Source organism: Syngnathus floridae, chromosome 6, assembly GCF_059516105.1.
Source record: "Syngnathus floridae isolate MCC-2025c chromosome 6, RoL_Sflo_1.0, whole genome shotgun sequence".
Taxonomy (NCBI): Eukaryota; Metazoa; Chordata; class Actinopteri; order Syngnathiformes; family Syngnathidae; genus Syngnathus; species Syngnathus floridae.
The window spans coordinates 18,044,879-18,064,147 of NC_142418.1; the positions used below are offsets into that span (position 1 = coordinate 18,044,879).

At 44.1% G+C, this 19,269-nt stretch overlaps 2 protein-coding genes across 4 annotated transcripts in view; one reads left to right on the forward strand and one right to left on the reverse strand.

Moving 5' to 3' along the window:
• The window catches only part of ca12 (carbonic anhydrase 12), a 48,664-nt gene that overhangs the window by 367 nt on the left and 29,028 nt on the right, over positions 1-19,269 (forward strand). For both annotated transcript variants that reach the window (XM_088378932.1, XM_088378933.1), the window contains exons 2-3: positions 83-137; positions 3,506-3,629. The gene's annotated coding sequence lies outside the window, so the exon portion shown is untranslated. The remainder of the gene's footprint in view (positions 1-82; positions 138-3,505; positions 3,630-19,269) is intronic.
• On the reverse strand, positions 4,176-12,097 carry ciartb (circadian associated repressor of transcription b). 2 transcript variants are annotated; one of them, XM_088379398.1, is made up of 7 exons: positions 11,925-12,097; positions 10,811-11,047; positions 9,921-10,269; positions 9,138-9,213; positions 8,611-8,689; positions 6,439-6,565; positions 4,176-5,685 (listed from the first exon to the last, which is right to left on the reverse strand). In XM_088379398.1, exons 3-7 carry the CDS (start codon positions 10,227-10,229, stop codon positions 5,299-5,301), a joined length of 978 nt encoding a protein of 325 aa, XP_088235524.1. In that variant the 5' UTR covers positions 10,230-10,269; positions 10,811-11,047; positions 11,925-12,097; the 3' UTR covers positions 4,176-5,298. The 2 variants fall into 2 exon arrangements, with proteins under 2 accessions (XP_088235524.1, XP_088235523.1); XM_088379397.1 differs by lacking the exon at positions 10,811-11,047 and having other exon boundaries at positions 11,925-12,095.

A 19,269-nucleotide genomic window follows, 5' to 3' on the forward strand; every position in this document is an offset into this window, starting at 1 on the left:
TTTCTAAAAATGGCTAACATTTTTTTCTTTATGTTCCTGTATGTTCCTCGTCTACATTTGGAAATCCTTTTCAATCCCCAAGTTTGAAAGTTTACCTGGTTACTTTGAACAACAAATACACAGAGACAACAACATAGGTAAGTTGACTTTCCCTATTATTTTGGGGGTCATAAATATAATTGTGTCACTTTTAATGGGAACCCATTGAAATAAAATTCTTGAACAATGTTGTTGAAGACTTTTAACTGCTGTGACCTGACAAATCATTTCTTCAGAATTGTCTTCAATGAATCATTTCCCCCTGTATTGTTTTACGTGAGCTAGGATGGGCAGGGCTTTTAGCACATCTACTTTTCAGTCGACAGGTCTTCCTTTGGGGAGTTTTCATGACCTCCCCATGCTTTCAAGGGTTTTGTCTGACGTCCTCCCAGAACATCCTCGGGTTAAATGAAAACTCCAAATAGTTCATAGGTGTCACAGTGTGGACGTGTGTGAATGTTTGACCATTTGCAGCCCTGCCATGACCAGCAACAAATGCGGTGGAAACTCATTGCTTCTTCCAATAAAAAGTTATCACAGCTATAACTCACAAGCTCGCGCCGCTGACTTCATATCCCTCAAGGCCTTGTTAACAAAGTACGGCCGTGCACTTACTGGCATGCGCTGAGATAAGAGAAAGCATTTGGCTCAGCTCGTATATATGCATTCAGGCTATCTCGAGGCTGTAAATATTTAAGCCATGCCTCACTGATACACGAGACGACGGCATTGTAAGAGTGATCATTGCTCGAGAGTGAAGCGATGGGCTTTCCAGTCATGTCACAGACTCGCAGCTGGCATGCTGGGATCAATGCTCTGGTTTACCCCAATAGCTTTTCGGGATGAGGGGATTCCAGAGGCTTTATGGCGAAATGATACACTGACTGGTGCGTTCACACGGACAAATAAGGCGAAACACTATACTGTATGTTGCGTATGAATCATCTTGTCATGTGTCACTGCTTTGTCTATGAGCTTAGCAGTGTTGTGTACATGAGTTTGTTCAATTAAAAATGCATTTGGGTCACACCCTTGTAATTTTTAGTTGCAGGCAAAAATGATAGGCACAGTAAAGAGATTTAATTTTTTCATTTACTGTGATTAATTCAATGTGAAAACATCACTATTTCTGAGATTCAATATTGTGCAAAATGTTGAGTTATCTTGCACAGTCACTCGATTCACTTTTTTGCCGTTTGACAATAGCTCCACCTAGTGGTCTATATGTAAAACAGCAAAATATGTTCGTTGAAGTTTTTTGAGAAATAATTCATCAACTTTATTTGTAAACGCTCTCACAACAGCAGCATAAAACGGATTAGTATTATCACATTCAATTTTCTCATTTATGAACTTTTCACACGCATATAGGATTGTCATTAATTAATCAACCTGGACTAAAATATGTCCTTGTCATACTAATTGGACATTTGGGACAAATATAATATTTTTGGGGGAATATGACAAGACCAGGGTGGGATTCTACGCAATTTAACAGGATGTCAAGGATAAACTGAAAATTGGAAAACTGTGAAAAACTACTGCAGTGGATTAGCCATAAACAAGAAGCTTTATCTCTTTCATCCAACAAGTCCTCTCTCCAAATAGACTCAAGTGTCACATGAATACATCATGTATGCTTGTCTCACCTATCGGGTAACCTCTTGGGAATTCCATCCAATAAGGAACGTTACGGTGCGCAAAATGTCAACCGTCTTATTGTGTCCGAGCGGCTCGTAAGATGATTTGACAGCGGAGGCCGTGCGCCGCTCCCCAGACCTGTGGCGTCATTAATCATGTATAGCGCCCTCTCACTTTATCTGTGTGATCATTAGGCATACTTGAACATGATCATCACTCTGTGGAAAATTAGCTCCTGGAGGTCGCTTCCATTATTCATACCTCTACGCGAGCAGGCTGCCGCCCTATTTTTGGTAATGAGCTTTAATGAAGTCGGGCCATATTTAGGTGCCGTGCTCTTGATATGTCACTATAGCCTTTTTTTTAATCCTTCAGTTATTTGATTAATACGGCCTGTGTGTAATTGGTGGTAATATTTTCTCTGAGGTTCTTGATGTGATATGATTGACTGACCAAGTTGTGTTGTGTAGAACATTGGTTCCAACAAGTCTTCAAAAGGCTCTATAACTAATCTTCTAGACAGCTTTAGCCCCAAGGCCTCCAGTTATAATATAAATCGTGATTAATATAGAATGTGCATGTTTCATTTTCAACTTAAAAATACTTTTAGCATAAAAAAAAAAAACTGCTCGAGCTCCCAACAAGACAGTTTGGGGCATAACATGATCTCCCCGCTCCATTTTTGGGCTGGCGGCTGTAAATATTTGAGCCAGGTCCCACCGAGTCGGTCGGCTCCTTTTGTAGCATTGTGACGGCCCCGCGGTGAAATGAAATGACATGCCTTCCAGTCAAGCGTGACTCTGTGGTCTGATGCCGCTCATGTAACAGGAGCTATTCTGTCCTCGCCGCCGGGGTCATTACGTCACAGGCCCACTCAAGCTGGTTGCTCGCTGATGAAGTTGCGCTAAATGCAAACGTTCCCCTGCACTCGCTCACGTCTTTGAATCCAAACATATTCCTATGTAAGATCCGCAGTGAATAACAATGCGTGCCGGTCTAATGTAAATGCACCCCGTATCAACGTGATGACGAATATTCCCACAGCAATATCGCCGAGGGACAATATTGATTTACCGCCACCGATATACTGTGCAGCAAACTTCTAAATAATAAATAAGATTCGCTATTGATCAACTCCCGTGCAAGCAAAGCTTTTATCCGATTTACCAATATCGAAGCAAGGATTTGCAAACGGCCCGGAGCCGTTTAGCACGCCACTCGGAAAGCAAGACACGATTAAGCTGCAAGGTGGCAGCTATTGGAAATGGAAATAGGCAGCTGCAGTACATACTGACTACTCAATTGTGACTCACCACCATTTCACACTCAGCTTGAGATCAAACCAAGTCCAGCGCTTTGCATTTGAAACCAGCGACCATTCTTCTTTGCTCTTTGTATTTCTCCGTCGCGGCAATTTGATATGTGCTGAACAAAAGGGACACTTAAGAGCTGCCTTTTTACCTCCTCAGAGACACATCAGAAAAAAAAATATGAAAAGCAGTATGTGATGACTGGATTGTTAAAGCTTTCGTGATTCACCTCGTGCATATGTTCCTTGTGGCTTTTCCCAGAAAAATGACACTCCAGGAAACATTCTTCTTCAATGTGTCCGTGTTTTGTTTAGACTTGAAGCCCTATAAATTGTCTTTACATGCAACTGAAGTCCTTTTAAAGTGACATTTATGTTCTATGGCCTTTTGTTCTCTGCGGTTTTTCGAGCACGTCATGGGTGGAGCATGTCGGCCAGTGCACAATGGCGTGATCTGTTCCATGGTGCCGTGAGACAGGTGCCTTTTTTGTTGATGCAGCTCTTCCTATCATTCAGGACCACTTCCTGTCTGCGAGGCAGAGCCGTGCCAGCTGTCCTTGGACGCATGCATGTGCCCCCAGACCGTTAGCCTCGCCCCCCCAGAGGCTGTCTCACCAGTAGCGGGCGCAGTGCAGTCTGGGTAAGAGACTTTTTTGTATCCTGTCACTCTTTCTCATCTAAGAAAGACAAAGAAATTGGGATCATTTTTTTATCTTGCAATGTGACTCTAAACCTTATCAATCTGTTTACTGGGTATGTAATTTTTTGTGATATTTGTAGACGACATTAAATATTGTGCTCTTTTCGCCTATAGAGGGCAGTATTCCGTTTCAAATGTGGTACCAGCAGGCATTGTCAACCATTGATACACTATCCAATGTGATACAAGAATTTTATTAATCCTTTTATTTTATGAATATATTGACTTGTTATTTGTAGTGGTGCCAAACTGCATTGCATCATACTGAAAATGGTTTCCAGGATTTTTATATTTAGCACAATGTTAGGGGCAAATGATCAACTGTAAGTATGATTTTCCAATTTTCATTTACTGTAGCTGTAACAATAGTTGGCAAATTACTAGTAAAGTTAGTAAAATCCAATTTAAAATGCTTTAGCTATTAAAATGTAATTATTCGTACAGCATGTTCATATGGGGTACCCAATAAAAACAAACAACAATCAGTTTGCATTGAACAAATATATACACATTTATTTTGAAAGTATAAAATTCACACTATAAAGGCCACTTTTCAGAGTAAATCGCCAACATGTGTCGGTCTTACACAGGGAACAATCTTGTCCCTGATACTGTCTGAGTTCTGTGGCAAAACATAAGAATTGTTCTACTCCACCACAGAAACGGGTTGGCAAGAACTGAATAATTTACGCTTTCCAAAATGAATGAATGGCAGGAGAGTGACAATTCCTGATTTGTACAATCCAGCCTCGAAGCAGGAAATCCCGACACATCTCTCGCTTTATTACACCGCAATGCGTGCAGGCACAGCTTGACATTACAGGCACTGTTTGCCTTCTACTGGGAGACTCAAAGTGGACATTCCTTACAATGGCACCACTAGAGGATCCCTGCGGTGGGAACGTCCCCGACCGAGCAGGGCGGCTCGTGCTTCAGAGCTCAGTTTTTTTTTTTTGTCGGCGGATTCACTGCTGATCCGCTGAGGTGTCCGGAGAGGGCGAGCGACGCGTTCACATTCCTTCGCTCGCCCGTCGACTGTGATGTGGCGCCCGCTGAGGTAGAAGAGTTGTACCAAAAAAAAAAAAGACTTATTTTCAAAGTATGAAAATGAGTAACAGTCACAAAAATAAACTTAACAGAGCGGAGTCATGAGAAAGAGAAAATAATGTCACATTTTCAGCACAACATGAATGTAGATCGCTGCTGACTTCGTTCACCTCGCAGGCAAGTTGGCGCTTTCACAAACAATCAAACGGACCCGTCAGACCGACCGACAGTGGCACGCCGTTCCAGTTTGGGTAAAATTGCTCTCCTCCCCACCCTCCAAAAACGCTACCCAAGAGTGCAAATGACAAAACAACACGAAGTCATTGAGAAGGGGATCGATGGGCAGCAGACACTTGTCGTGTCAGAGTGCGCGTTCCCTCAGATGGTACAACACGTTTGTCCTCCACTCTAAAAAGTAAACTTGTCACGTCCCTTTTGAAGGCTCAGGTCTCCCCTGAAGGCTGGAATGGGTGAAGCGAGCTAAACTGGCCTCCCTGGTAGAGTAGTCAAGGCTTTGCTGCAGGGTAAGCAGTCCTTCCCCCCCCCCCCTTCCCCATGTGGACTAAGACCAGCTGCTGTCCGTCAAAGCCGACGTCTCCTTGCGGGCGATGATGCTTTCTGTCGACTTGAGGAGGCGCTCCAGACACGGCGCGTTGATTTTACCGGGCGGAGGCCCGCTGGGCACAGGGTCTGTGTTAGCCGAACGATCTGTGCTGGAGGACACGGCGCTGTCCTGCGTTAAGTCTCTGGAGGACGCCACGTGCCGGGGTGCGCCCTGGCCTTGGTCCGCTGTTGCCGAGCAGATGGGAGACGTGTGGAGCCATTTCAGGTTGCTGGCCGAGTACGCGCCGGGAGGTGTGAGGTCGGTGACTCGCAAAGGTTTGGCGGCCAGCGGGGTATCGCTGATGGTGACGGGGCTCGCTGCTGCACTTGGCGTCACTGGGGAAAGCTGTTGAGAAAAGAAAAAAAAAAGACCAATATGTAGTTTAGTTTCATCAAGTCAGTGGTTTTGTCGGATAATATAGATTGTGTCATATTGATTCTGCACAAGCAGGTTTTATGTAAGAGGAATTGAAAAGAATGTGCTGAGTCATATTGCCCATATATTTTGTCTAGACATGATGTGCATGTCTGGTCTCAAAAAAAATTCTCATGGCCTTTATCTTCTGTTTTCTTAATCAGAACACAGATTTTGGCATATTTTGGGGGAACTCGATAAACAACCATGAAATTTAGACCCCTCAAAAACGGATGTGGGCGGGAAAAAAAATTCTGGAAAATTTTGAAAATACCCAAACGTCAATTACCTGACCGAGCAAGGCTTATTTCTAGCTGCGCCAGTGTTATAATGTATCAATGTAGTAGTTACCCAAGAGAAGTGAGGCACCATGTAAAAACATGAGGGCGTGTTACACCTTGGCAATAGAAAGTCACAGAATGTTCTGACCTTTTAATATTCACTTCAGGACACACCTTCAAAATTACCTTTTCTCCTGTGTGATTGTTCACAAGGAACACGAGACTGTAATACTGTATGTCTGTAAAAATAGCTTCCAATCCTCCCTTAACGGTCTTAGACCAGTGATTGAGTAATACGAGAATTTTAATCCCCATTTCCTCGTGTTGTCAACCACATGTTCTTGACAGCGAGGCTTTCTAAAATGAAGCAACTTTTTTTTTTTTGGCAATACCCGAACTGTACCTTCGGTTTCTTGGTAGGAACGGCTTCCTCTGCGTGGGTGACAGCCAGTTGGTGGAGGGGGGTTATGTTGGGGAACCAACTCTTCAGCATTTGTTCCATTTTCAGAATTATACTGATGTATTTCTCCCTGGAAAAAAAAAGCAGAATAAGAAAAACTATATCGTAATTTATGAGTAATCAGCCGTAAATCTCGCCAACCTCCGCGGTGAAATCTTATCTGTCTTTTAAGCTCACACAGGAAATATGCACTCTCAAAGAGGCAAGTGAACAATTACGCTCTCACAAAATAGCCTGCGCTCCATGTGTGGGGAGGAAAATTCTCCTCGGTACATTTCTCACATGTTTGGCTCTCACACGTGGCCTCGTGTACAACAGTTCCACTAGCCTCTAAATTTAAAGCACCAAAGCCGCGACGCTTTCCAACAGCGTCACCGTGTAAATAATGGTGACGCATTTCTCATCGGGGGCGGGCGGGCGGGCGGAACGTGGCGACCCTTTAATTTCCAGCCCATCAAAACCAGATGGTGGGCAGGGATTAGCCAGTGTCATATGATCAGGACCTTCTTTCCTTACTCCTTTCAAGGCATGTTAAATTCATGTGAAAGATTATCTGGAACAGTGACTGCTACAAAAGTCACTTTGATCCTATCTGCCATTGTGCGGCTGTCGGAGCTGCCAGCTGGCAGCGCCGCCGAGGGCAGGAGGGGGGCAAGAGGGGATTTAGATCCACCTTCCAGCCCCGACGCTCCACGGGGAAGGCTGCCACACCCACTCTTTGTCTCGGCGATGACGGCGGCAGCTGGCCGCGAAAGGCACCAATTAGCGTGCGCTCGCTAAAGCTCATGTCAAAGTAGCAGCACGTTGCGCGCGGTATGGAAATTAAGCCGCTGGTTCATTCTTAGACTGTCAGAGTGAATTACATGTATTGTTTGCAGACTGCTGTTTCGGAGTCTTGAAATGTAGTACGTTTTGTATTTGGTAGCAAACATGCCTTTTCGAGAGCTCGTCATTTAATTATCTTTATCTTCATAAATGCACCTTATGCACATATACTTTTATTTTCACACATTTGGTAGCTGTCCGCCTAAAAGCATCTATATCTATTTTTTATGTTCTTTTTAATTCTCCTTGGCTTTGTTATTCAGACAAAAAGAATCCCAAATTATTTCGAGATATCTGCTTTTCATTTGACTCTTTCCCCCCGAGTCACATGTATTGTGTGTCTTGTCCTTTGTTGCACTGAGTCACAACATAGGCAATTTCCCAGAGGAATGTACTGTGGTTACTGTATCTCTTATGAAACTAAATAAGTATCAAAACAAAAAAAATGCCTTTCTTTGAAGCCAAAAACTGAACATTGCTATCTTTGTAAAGCCTGATTTTGGATAGACTTGTGCGTAAAAGGAAACTATCAGATACCAGTCGGTAACAAATAGTCTAGTCCGTGGTACGCACGTACAATAACAGCATTAAAGAGTCGCTTTGCTTTCACAAGCGGTGATCTCACACGCCATTATAGCATCTAATCAAGCCGAGTCTAGAGTGCCGCTCCCACATGGAGCCTTATTCATTTTTAACGAGATGCCCGACTGCAGCGAGACCCTGCAATCACTGCAGTAAATTTATCTTGAAAGTGGAGGGAGGGGTGAAGGTTATTACCCGCTGCGTGCCATGTGTACCAGCCATGTTGGATTTAAGGCTGCATGGCAATCGCAATTTCTAGAAGTTTCCAGAAGTCGAGCAATGCTAACTCGTACTTGGGATTCAGCTTTTAAATCGGTCAACATTTCTTTTGACTGCCAATGTGTTCAGTGAACACCGGGCTGTTTGGTGTTCTGCATTTGCAAATTCTTTTTTTTTTTCTCAAACCTGTTCTAGCTTATTCATAAGAACACATCCATGTTTGCATCCCTCCCCACACAATCCAGATTTTCATTCATAGCAATTCTGCAGACAGAAGGCCCGCCATGTCCTTAAGATCATGCTTGGCTGAGAACAGGGAGAACTTGACCCCATCGCACACCTTTGGCTTGAGAACAGAAAGTGTGAGCCAGGTGGCCTCTCGGGTCCAAGCGACCTTTGACTTCACAAATCCCCTCCAAATCCCACATGTGCCCTCCAAATTCTTATAGAAAGTTTTCTTAACAATAAAAAGTAGTTATGGACACGTACCCTAAGTAGGGATTTTGCAGAACACCCAGGATCCTTTGGATTCTGTCCATGGCAACACTCTCTTGGAAACTGCTGAGTCCTGGAGAAGCAAAGTGTTGTAATACATGAGCAGAGTTGACGGCAGGACAAAGGAAAGTGTGCAGTACAGATGCCTTATGTAAAACAGGCCGTGTGTTTATGTGATTAAAACCAGCTCCTCCTCTCCCTGTGGCCGGCTAGTGTGGGGTCACATAAGGTTTTGGGATCACAAGTGAACAGGCTGTCTGAACATGATGCCATCCTTCCCTGTTCTCTGCTTATCAGACCCATAATTAAGAGTGGCTTCTCGCCATGTAGAAATGTGGAACGCTATGTTCTCACTTTGCCCAGGCATCTCGTTTAAAGCGATGGCCTTTGTCTGACATTGCTCAAAGTTCAAATGTGTTATGCCCTCCCCCTCCATTTTGCCCCATATGTGCTATGTATTGTTAAAACATGTATACATTTGTCTTTATTTGCGCACAAAGTACACAAATTAGGAGACTTACGTTCTCGGTATCTCCCTGAACGAAGGCCATTCAAGATTGATGACAGAGGCTGAATGTAACATTGCAGCTCCATGCACTGAAAAACAAGATCATATTTACCTTTAGCCTTTCATATACAAAACAATGCAGTTTGGTGCGGTTTGTGTTTCAATCAAATGATAGAATATTTGGAAAAAGGGAACAAGCTGGAGCGGTAGCAAAAAGGTAGACGCACTGCGGTCAGTCAATAATTCAATCGAGAATCATCACTGCCAATTGTAAGGCTGTTAAAAGCTCTAAAAGCATCTAATAAATCACGTCAGGAAGAGAAGGCCACAATGACGGATGTTCTTCATATTTTTCCTTTGTTTACTGTTCTTGTGGATAAATGGAACACCGTGTTCCGATGATATGATGTCATTCTGTTGATGAGGGGGCGTGGCCATAACCGTCGAGCTTTTGCAAAACAGGATGTAAACACACGCAAGGCCAGCGTGAACTATTCCAGTGTGTACTTTGGCCAACTCGACTATTTTGATAGTGGAATAAATTCATTCGAGTGAGGCTTTTAAACGGTTAACAGTTTTGAGACATGACTCAGCCCCCGTGTCTCCGCCCCCTTGTTTTGCGGAGAGGATTTATAGCAGAAACGATGACTAAGTCTGCTGACTCTGGTTAGTTGAGGTGGGTCTTCACCGCGCACCATGTCATTCATGAGGGACTTGTAAAAACGTCAGGCAGTTGATACCGGTCAGAGGGCACGGGCCCCCGTTTTGCCCGATGTGATTCACGGAAGGCGCTCACCTTTCGGGTGAAAAGTCGCCCCTTCTCAGACTGACTGGAAATGATCTGTCCTCCTTCATCCTCGGCGAAGCTGTGGCGTCGCTTGGTCTTCTCGCCTTGTTGTGTTTTACACAGTTCAGTGGCGTTCCGTCCCCATGTTTCTATGCAGCTGGAAGGACGCCCCCTTGTGGACGCCTCCTGGCTCCAGCGGCTGTCGGTGGAAGGAGAGTCCGACTGGTTGCGAGTCCTCTCCGACTCGTGCTCGCTGGTGCTGTCCTCCGTGTCGCTAGCGAGCCAGTCGATGGAGTTATCCGAATCTGTCGCAGACATCCTTGGCTGCAGATTTTAACTACCATTCACCATCACTGACCTAAAAAAAGAGAGTTCCTCATTAATATCACCCCAAAATTGTTGGACGTGAACTCTCAAATTGGAAAAGTCAATCCAACATCTCCACCTCGCATGAATAGAAAGGCAGTTTGAGCAGATGGTGATGACCTGTTTGTTTAGCAGACTTAACACCTGAGCCAGTGAACACAAAGACAAGTCTGGCAATGGCCCAAAAGCCCTCACAGCAGTCCCGTCCATCCGTCCCTCCGTCCATGCATGCCGCAAATTTTCCAAATCATTGTCACGGTTACATCCCAGTATCACCACTGGACAAAGCGGCGTGTTCTGACACATTCGGCTTTGGTCAGCAGGCCTCCGAGCTGCTTGCTTACTCTGCACTCATTCATAAACATGGTTTGTTTTTTCAAGGAGGGGGGGGGGTCTGCCACCATGGTGACCAGTGGCCCAGACATCAGAACTGCACCCCTTCCCACCCCATTAACACAAGTGACCCTCAGATGTGGTGACAAAAAAAAAGAGAGATCTGTTTGTCTCTAACGGGTAATTAACAGATTTCTCACCATGTGAAACATGCAGGATTATTTTGGGCTCGGCTCGAATGCTTTTGCGCCTGCCATGTCTCTCACTTCCTGTGAAATTTGTTGGGAAAAAAAGAATCCCTGGTTCTTTGTCCCCTCTGATCTTATCTCACAAGAACCTGGTTGGGTGGGGGTGACTGCAAGAGCAGACAAAACGGTAAAATGACCTGAGAAAATTGTTTGAGCTGCGGCCAGGTTGCTGCGCAACAGGGCAAACAGCTGCAATGGACAAGAGAGAGAGAGACACAAATCAATTGATATTGAAGTTGAGCCAAAATAAAAGCAGAAAAATGCTCCCTTCCGAGAGCACAGAGACATTTAATAACCCCCGAGTAACGGGAGCGGGTGCGGCGATTTACACATGCCCTTGTGTCAACGTGTTTGCCACCGCTTACGTAGTTTAATCTCATTTAATCCAATAATGCTGCACTATAATCCTCAATGTCTGTACTATAAATTAGGAAGAACCACAATGTGGGCAGATAAGACTTCACATGACTGAACGTATAGTTTCATTTGGATCGGTTCTATTGGATGTTACAAAACACACACACTTTACACACGTGGCAAATTGCACGTGTTAAAACGGATCATACAGTAAAAGCCAATACATATCTAAAATGAAGTATTTCATCTCTACATTCAGACTATATTCAATATCTGCATTCACCTGTGTAGGTGGGGCTCTCTAATTGAGATGCCCCCCACTTTAAACGCATAAAACGTACAAATAATTATTGTTATAAAGAAAAACAAATCAGTCCAACCTCGTTTTCCTCACCAAAAAAAGCAAATAAAGTCAATGAGGTCCTATCAGCAGATGTTCAGACACAATGGACTTCCTCATCAATGGCACGCGTAAATTAGGCAACGCGCACAAGGGAGATTATACAATCGGAAAAGCACACCAAAACGCACAATGAAAGAAATCATTCTATTCATACCAGCACACCACGTGTCCCGTTATTAATCCAACTACACCCGGCCGGCATTTGTGTGCTATGCGCCCGAATGCCTCTGTACTATCGGATTTTCACTTGTTAATCATGAACATATTTTTTCTTAAAAGTGTGCGCAATATAAAGTAGACACGTACCTTCCCACTGTGGAGCGGACGGGTCCTGTTCCTTTGTTCAGCACGGGTGATTGTCGCGCGTGTTCGGACCCGGAGCGGAGCGGAGCTGAGCAGACGCGCCAGACGTGCCGTGCCGTGCCGTACGTGCTCGGAGCGAATGCGGAGATCTTACGACCCAACGAATAGCCCGTGTTGCTTCTCTCGAGACAACGTGTCTGCGGGGGCGTGGCCGCGCCTAACCGACTCGCCCATTTGCCCAAGCGGAGGGCCCGACTGACGAATGGGCTTGTTCGCAGCGAGTGGGAATCGCTCGATAGGCTAAACCGGTTTACATATGTTAATGAGATGCAAATGAGACAAACACGTGAACACGCGGCTCGGTTTCGTTTCAGCTGGGCGAAAAGTCAACCGTTTTTTTTTTTTTTTTTTTATAAAGCGAGGGGGCGGGGGGCATTCCAGAAGCGTTCTTCCTCGTTATGTCATCTGGACACCATGATGGCTGCCTTTTTTGTGGTGCAGCCTTGTAAATGCACAGTCAGCAAGTTAAAGAACAACTAGTATTGGTTAGAGTTTGCACACCACCTCTTATAGTCCATACAACTGCAGTAATTATTCAGTCATTCCATTCCAAGGGACATATTGGAAATGTTACTTTTAATATAAAGTAATTAAAACAAATAAAACAGACAACTTAAAAAAAAAAAGTCCCTGCTAACTTGCATAGTACTTGCATATTGGGAACGAAAAAAAGAACAAAATCACACACTATCAAAACAACTTGGTCCCATCGCTTTGCTATCTTTATGAACCGATTAAACAAATATGGAGTCAACAAAAAGGATGAATAATATGTAGTGTGCCTCTACTGTGCTAAGTTTAGAAGGAATGATTTTATATTCGCCGGTATTAAGTATGCTGTGTTCACTCCCCCAACGACGCAAACACCCTTTTCTAACTGCGCACCGACATGAAAATTGAAATGTATGCCTTTGCTCAAAAGTTGGTAAATGCTGCAATAAAGTGCAGTCCACCATAAAATACAGCTGGCGCCGTCTACGTTTACTTGTCACACTCCACAAACCAGCAAGATGTCTGTTCATAACAAAAATATAGAAAAAAAACCCACTAATGCATCATTGTATTTATTTATTTATTTATTTATCCATCCATCACTTTTGACACAAGCTCGGCCTTGGCGGAGGATTGCGCGCCACTCGGTTGCACTTTATATGATGTGCTTACGAACGGCACCTTAATATATCCGCCTACCCGGATAAGAAGCCCCCCTCTGTTGAGTCCAGACGAGCGTGCCGAGCCCGAAGGCACAAGTGAGTCATGAAGTCTGTCTCTGCAAACGTGATCACGTGCGCCTGAGATAACACAAAGTCAAACACCAGCCTCATGTCCTCCATCTCCCATGTTTGGCGTAACTAAGCGAGTCAAAGAATGCGTCTTCCTTCACGCTGCATGTGATTTGGGTTACAAGTGAAAAGGAGTCTTTAGCAGCACATTAAATGCACAACGACATCTGGCAAGAAGTCCTTTTGACAACGTTTTTGCGGTCAAGTTGTTTATTTCATGGCGCTATCCAAATGCATGTTTGCAAGTTGTACTATTCCGGTTTGCTCAGCACAGTAGCTTAACCATTGTTGCCTGCATTAAACTGCAATGCGTCTGCTTGTGAACAAAAGTGCGGCCAAAAAATTAGGGAGGATTTTATCGGTACATTTTCTCCTCCCTCATGACGTCTTTAGGACTGACCCACAGACGTCACTTTAAAGCAGAGTGGCCGTGCCAGCCACTCTTGTGGCTTTTTAATTGTGCTGTGAGGTGGTTCCAAATGGTTTCCCGTCGTTGTGCCGTCCAAGTCCAGATAGCCTCCGCTGACCCCAGACTCGGTGACGACACCGACCTTCCGAGCAAACTCTCATTTCCCCTTTTTGTCTTCAAGAGGCCTCCAAGCCACAGTAAATGCATCCCCCCCTCTCAAAGCACAGGAAACAAGACATTTATTTTGGATCAAAGCATCAGTTCAAGCACATGCAAAACTCTTCAAGGAAAGGATAAAGAATAAAAGAATATGTCTTTGGACACTGCCGGACTCCCCATTGTATTTTACAATTTACAATGGGCAGTGCGTTGACTCCTAAATGACTCAGGAAAAGACTCTTTTCGTTCAACTCAAGTTCTTGCTCATATAGCCACATTAAGGACAAAATATTCACAAGTCCTTAGTCACCACAGAATTGGAACTTTGTTGTGTTTCCATGACAACACTTGAGAAGAGTTATAAAAAGGTGGTGAGTCCCATAGTACCTGCTGGCACCCTTTCGGAAATGTACCTAAAAACTGCAGTTCTTATTGATTCCCACAGAGAACATGAAAAGCACACTCTTTTGACGACAATGATTTATTTATCTTTTATTTAAAACTTCTTTTGATTGGCTTTGCGAAATCCTTTTACTGCTTCATAGTGGCATCCATTTTGATCTGAGTTGAAGTCAGCAAATGTCAACTCTTGCCCTATCTCGCCATATGCCAGCAGATGACTTTTCATTGCTGCCCCGGTAACGTTTTCCCAAATACGGCTTATTGCAAATGTGGCGCTCATTCACACCCATGTATCAATCAATCAATCCCCCTTTGACGTTTTTTTTTTTACTGGCACGTTCTGGCGTCAGGATTCAAAATGAGTCATGTGTCACGAGCCGACATTTGCGGTGCGTCATTCCGTCACAGAGGATGACTTGTTTTGACTCCCACAGTTGTCTGTGTGCGTCTGCTTTTATGAATATAATTTCATTTTCTCAATTAGAGGCAAAGACGTCTGTTTTGTCTTGGCAGGTGTGGAACATTTGCTACGTCTTGTCTTTGCCACACCTCTTTCCTTTGCCAACGAGGGTTTGTCTGCTCTGTGGCCGTTTTGTGGGCGCTAGTTATATGAATGGGTAAAGAAAATACTTTTGCAAAAGCTTGCAGGCAGCTTCACCTGACCTGAACCTTGAATTTCCCCAGTACACACCCTCAGGGTCACAACGTGCAGCTACTTGCCAGTGTACTGCAAGAGGATACGGGTGAGAGTGTTTGGGTGGGTGTGTGTGTGTGTCTGTGTGCGTGTGTGTGTGTTGTTACCGGCAGCTGTCCACATGATGTTGATATGTGACTCAGCTCCATGATCCCTGGCTTAAGGTCGTGCTCCCCGCTTATCCTCAAGTGTCATTTTGGCACAATTTAAGTCCAACTTTGGACTCGAGTCAACATTGAAATGGAGTAGAATGCAAATTTCCAATTGTCAAGGCTGACATTTTAGAAATACAAAATTTCATTTCAGTAGGTGTGTCAGCGACTTGTATATTTGATTGATTTATTTAGTGTATAGATAGGTTGATTTTTCAAGAAGATTTATTTAAGCCACACTTTTGTTGTTGTTGGAGTGACAGCTTTGAATATTGCAAGTGAAAGGATTCAAAGTAATCAATTGAGTTCATCTTATTATCTGTGTTCAACAAATGTTTTTTTGTCTCTTTTAGTCAGTCGGTCATAGTCTGACTGAAAGGGGGAAAAAAATTAATCAAAAGGCTCTTTTTTTGATACTTAGCGGAAGTGTGTGCGGTATAAAAACTGGCATGCCTTGATTATTTGTGTTTTTTAAAAGCAAGCCTTGTTTAGTGAATTTGGGAATGAATTTAGGTGGACAGAAGGCAGTTTATTTTACACTGCGCACTTCCGCCAAGCCAAAGAATGTGCACCCCTTGTACGCCGAATATAAAGTGAACGAGAAGCTGATCGGTCGACTGTGGTCACACCCACAACGGCGCACACATCTTGGCGTTACTTTTGTTTATATTAATTTATGGTTCATTGGTTTTTATTTGAGCGTAAGCCTAACCTAGAAGACCTTTGTGATTAGTTTCTTCCTTGTGTTTATCAGTACACAAAAAAGCGGACCTTGAAAAAAAATCTCATATCAAATCCCAACGGCAATATTGAGGGTGGAAAAATTGTTTGGCCCCAGACCAGTGCAGCAAACCAAAATGTAAGCATAAACATGTGAGTGACGACAGTGTGGACCCGAGCCACAGACACATGCTGCACGTACATGAGTCCACGCAGCCTGTCAGGTCCATTATAGCATGATTATGTAATGGTTTCGCTATTAAGATTGCCAGAGAAGGAAGAGTCCTCGCCCTCTGCTTCAAGTCCCCGTGCTATCTTTTGTGAGAAGTAATTCACATGTCGGTCTCTGCGTCAGTCGTGCGTAAAACTTTCGGCACTTGAGTCTTGTATGGAAACCGCATGGCTACGCAAGAGAAATGTGACGGGGTGGGATGAGTGGGCGGGGTGCATGGAACGCAGCACTCGTGCCCGTGGCGGGTGGCCCGTGCGCCTCAGCCAATAGCAATAGTTTTGGCATGCTTGGGCAAAAGCTTATGTAGTCACAAGAGAAGCGACATGAGGTGCATTTTTGTGATTTTTTTTTTTTTTTTAAGGGTTGGACTTAGTAATGCTATCATGTTGCCCCCCCCCTTTCTCTCTCTCTCTCTCTATCGCTCCCTCCCTCTCTCGTGGCTTCTCCTCGACCCAACTCAGTCGCATGTGACTCACCCAAGAAGAAAAACTCTGAACCATTTTCCAGACAGTTCACATCGAGCCGCCCGGCAAGTGAAGCACTGACAAAAAAATGTATGACCTTGTGCGCAAACGTGCGTGTTTTTACGTGCCCTCAAATGTCCGAATGGGTGCCAGGGGCGCTGAAGCAACAGTAGGATATTTATCTGCAGGACTGATCATTACATGTGACTGGGGTATATTTTAACTGGGTTATGTAAGGGTTCCAGGCTGCACTCTCTCCACGCACAGATGAGGAGCACGACGCATGATGCAGAGCGAGTCTCCACAGCACGTTAAATAATCCCCAAGGTGGGGCCGCAACATTAACGAATTTGCCTTTTCAACAATCTATTAAAAGTGAGCGGCCCTTCTCGAATTATTTGTGATCTCCAATGATGTAACATTTGGAGCGAGTGGTCTATGTCGAAATATTTAAGTGTGAGCGATTATGTAACAGGATTTGGGATGGCTTTTTACAAGTGCACTTCCCAAAAGCTCTCATTGGTTATGCCTGCGGTTGTCATCTTGCGGCAGCAAAAACAAATACCCAAAGCTTCTAATTCTATTTTAATTGGATGCAGGCATATGATGGTTGCGAGCCACTGGAGTTTGCGGCTCCCTCGTGGCGACGGGATGAAATGGCTGATGACCAAATTTATGTCCCCTGTAAAAAACTGCCCACGCTCCCTCTGCTAACACTTTAATGGAATCACCAAGTGGGCGTGTGAGATCTCCTCTTGAACTGATGTGACAGTGATCAAGACTGTTTCATAGCAATTCATTTCATATGTGCATGTCTATTAATAGGTCTAAGTAAATGTCGTTGTGGTGAGCAAAACAAAAGGACAGCTAAATAGCAGCATTTTGCTACTTACAGTTGTCTCCCAATTTTCAATGGGAATTATTAGAAACAAAATTGAATGTAACATTTTTTTTAACCAAAATGTAGGCCAAATGATTTTAACAATATCTTCATTTTACATCAATTTAAGACTAGATTTTAAATCAGCAGTAACGTTTTGCCTTTCTGTGCTTGCTGGTGTCACACGTGCGTGTTGTACGTGTCAATAATTCTTGAGAACTTCGAAAGAACTGTTTCGGTGGTTAGTGGCAGGACTGGTATGCGTCTTTGCTATGCAAAAAATAGTTCAGTTTGGCGAGGTGGCTGTTAGTCAAACACCTCGCTAGCCAACTGTCGACCTTGTGAATCGAGTTGAGTTGGGCGAACGGCGTTCAAACGGGTTAGATAAGATTCTACTCAACCACATTGGATCGATGTTTTCAGACTCTCGGTTTGGCTTTGAGTGTGTGCGTGCACGTACACCTGCCATTTCCAAGTCAGGCTGGGCTCTTTATATTCTTCCCGTCCTCGCTGTCGTCCAGTGCTGACCTCACGCTCACCTTTATTCTGCACTGAAGTAGCAGACCCGCTTTGCTCAGCAGAGCACAGGAATCTCAAAGGGAAAATTAAATAGAAACATTAAAGTCGTTTTTTCTTCCTCCTTTCTTGTGCTAACATGTGACTTTGGCCATGCCCCAGTTGGGAACGACCCGCCTCCTCACCAATAGCAGCCTCGGAGTGGTGTTGTTTTTTCTTTTTTTCTTTCTTGTATGACGCTGCTCCAGTCGAACACTTGCATAACATTTGAAGGCAGCGTTCAAGCGGCTGTTTTGTTTGGATTCATCCCAACCTTTAAAAAAAAAAAAAAAATGCACCTGGCATCATTCTAGTGTTCTTGAGGTGGCTCATCAAGTTTTGTCTCGACTGTCCAAAAATCACTTGTAATCACTTAGGTCAAATACTCTTGAAGTTGTACAAGTAAGATTTGGGGAAAAGACATTAGCGACTTGATCCTCACGTGGAGTGAATATACTATTTTTAATCAGATTCCAATGTCTGAATTCCTGGTTGCGTTTTTGACATGAAGGAAATCAGGTGTTGAGAGAAGTGAGAAGCGGGGACTACCTGCGTGCCAATACTTTTGGCAACATGCTTTTTCTTTGTAAAATTTAAACAGAGCATCTTAGTGTTTATATTTTGTGCTTTTACGGATTGACATTTTAGAATGGGGCAAATGACATGAGACGGCCGCATCTGTGACGTACTGAGATGAATTCATTGCATCTGTGGAATCCATTAAGCAGCCAAGTGGGGACACGGCGGAACTCTCGCAGGATTCTTTTCTATTTTTTCCACCGTTTGCTCGAGTAATAACAATAAAGCAAGGCCGAGTGCTTTGCGGGGTTAGATAAGGTGACTGTGGGTGGGAGGCGTCTGGGGTAACAGACAGGTGGCTGAAACAGCTTCTGCACAACTCACAGGCGGGTCCCACCGACCGACCGTGGTTCTGACTTCCTGTTGCTGCTGCTATGTGTCCGCAGATCACCCCGTTGCAACTCTTGCTTATTTTGGCATCCACATGAGGCCCCCCCCCATCTATCCATCAGTCTCCATACAGAACACTAATCCCCTTCATGCTTCCTCACTAGCGGTTTCTTTTCAAAACATTCCCGTCACTAATTCTGACAGGGATCATTTGTATGTGTCCTCATGAGACCTTTTCATGAGTCTTGTCATGGATGGACACATGCATGCAATCATCGACTTTCTTCTTCCACACAACACTTAGTAGCTATCGTAATGAAAAAAAGCTGCCCCTTTTGAATTTCACCAATTTCTGCAACAAGGAAAGATGGGAAAAAAATTGTTTACTGTTAAACTATTCATCTGTCATCAATGTCAGTCAGTATTTAT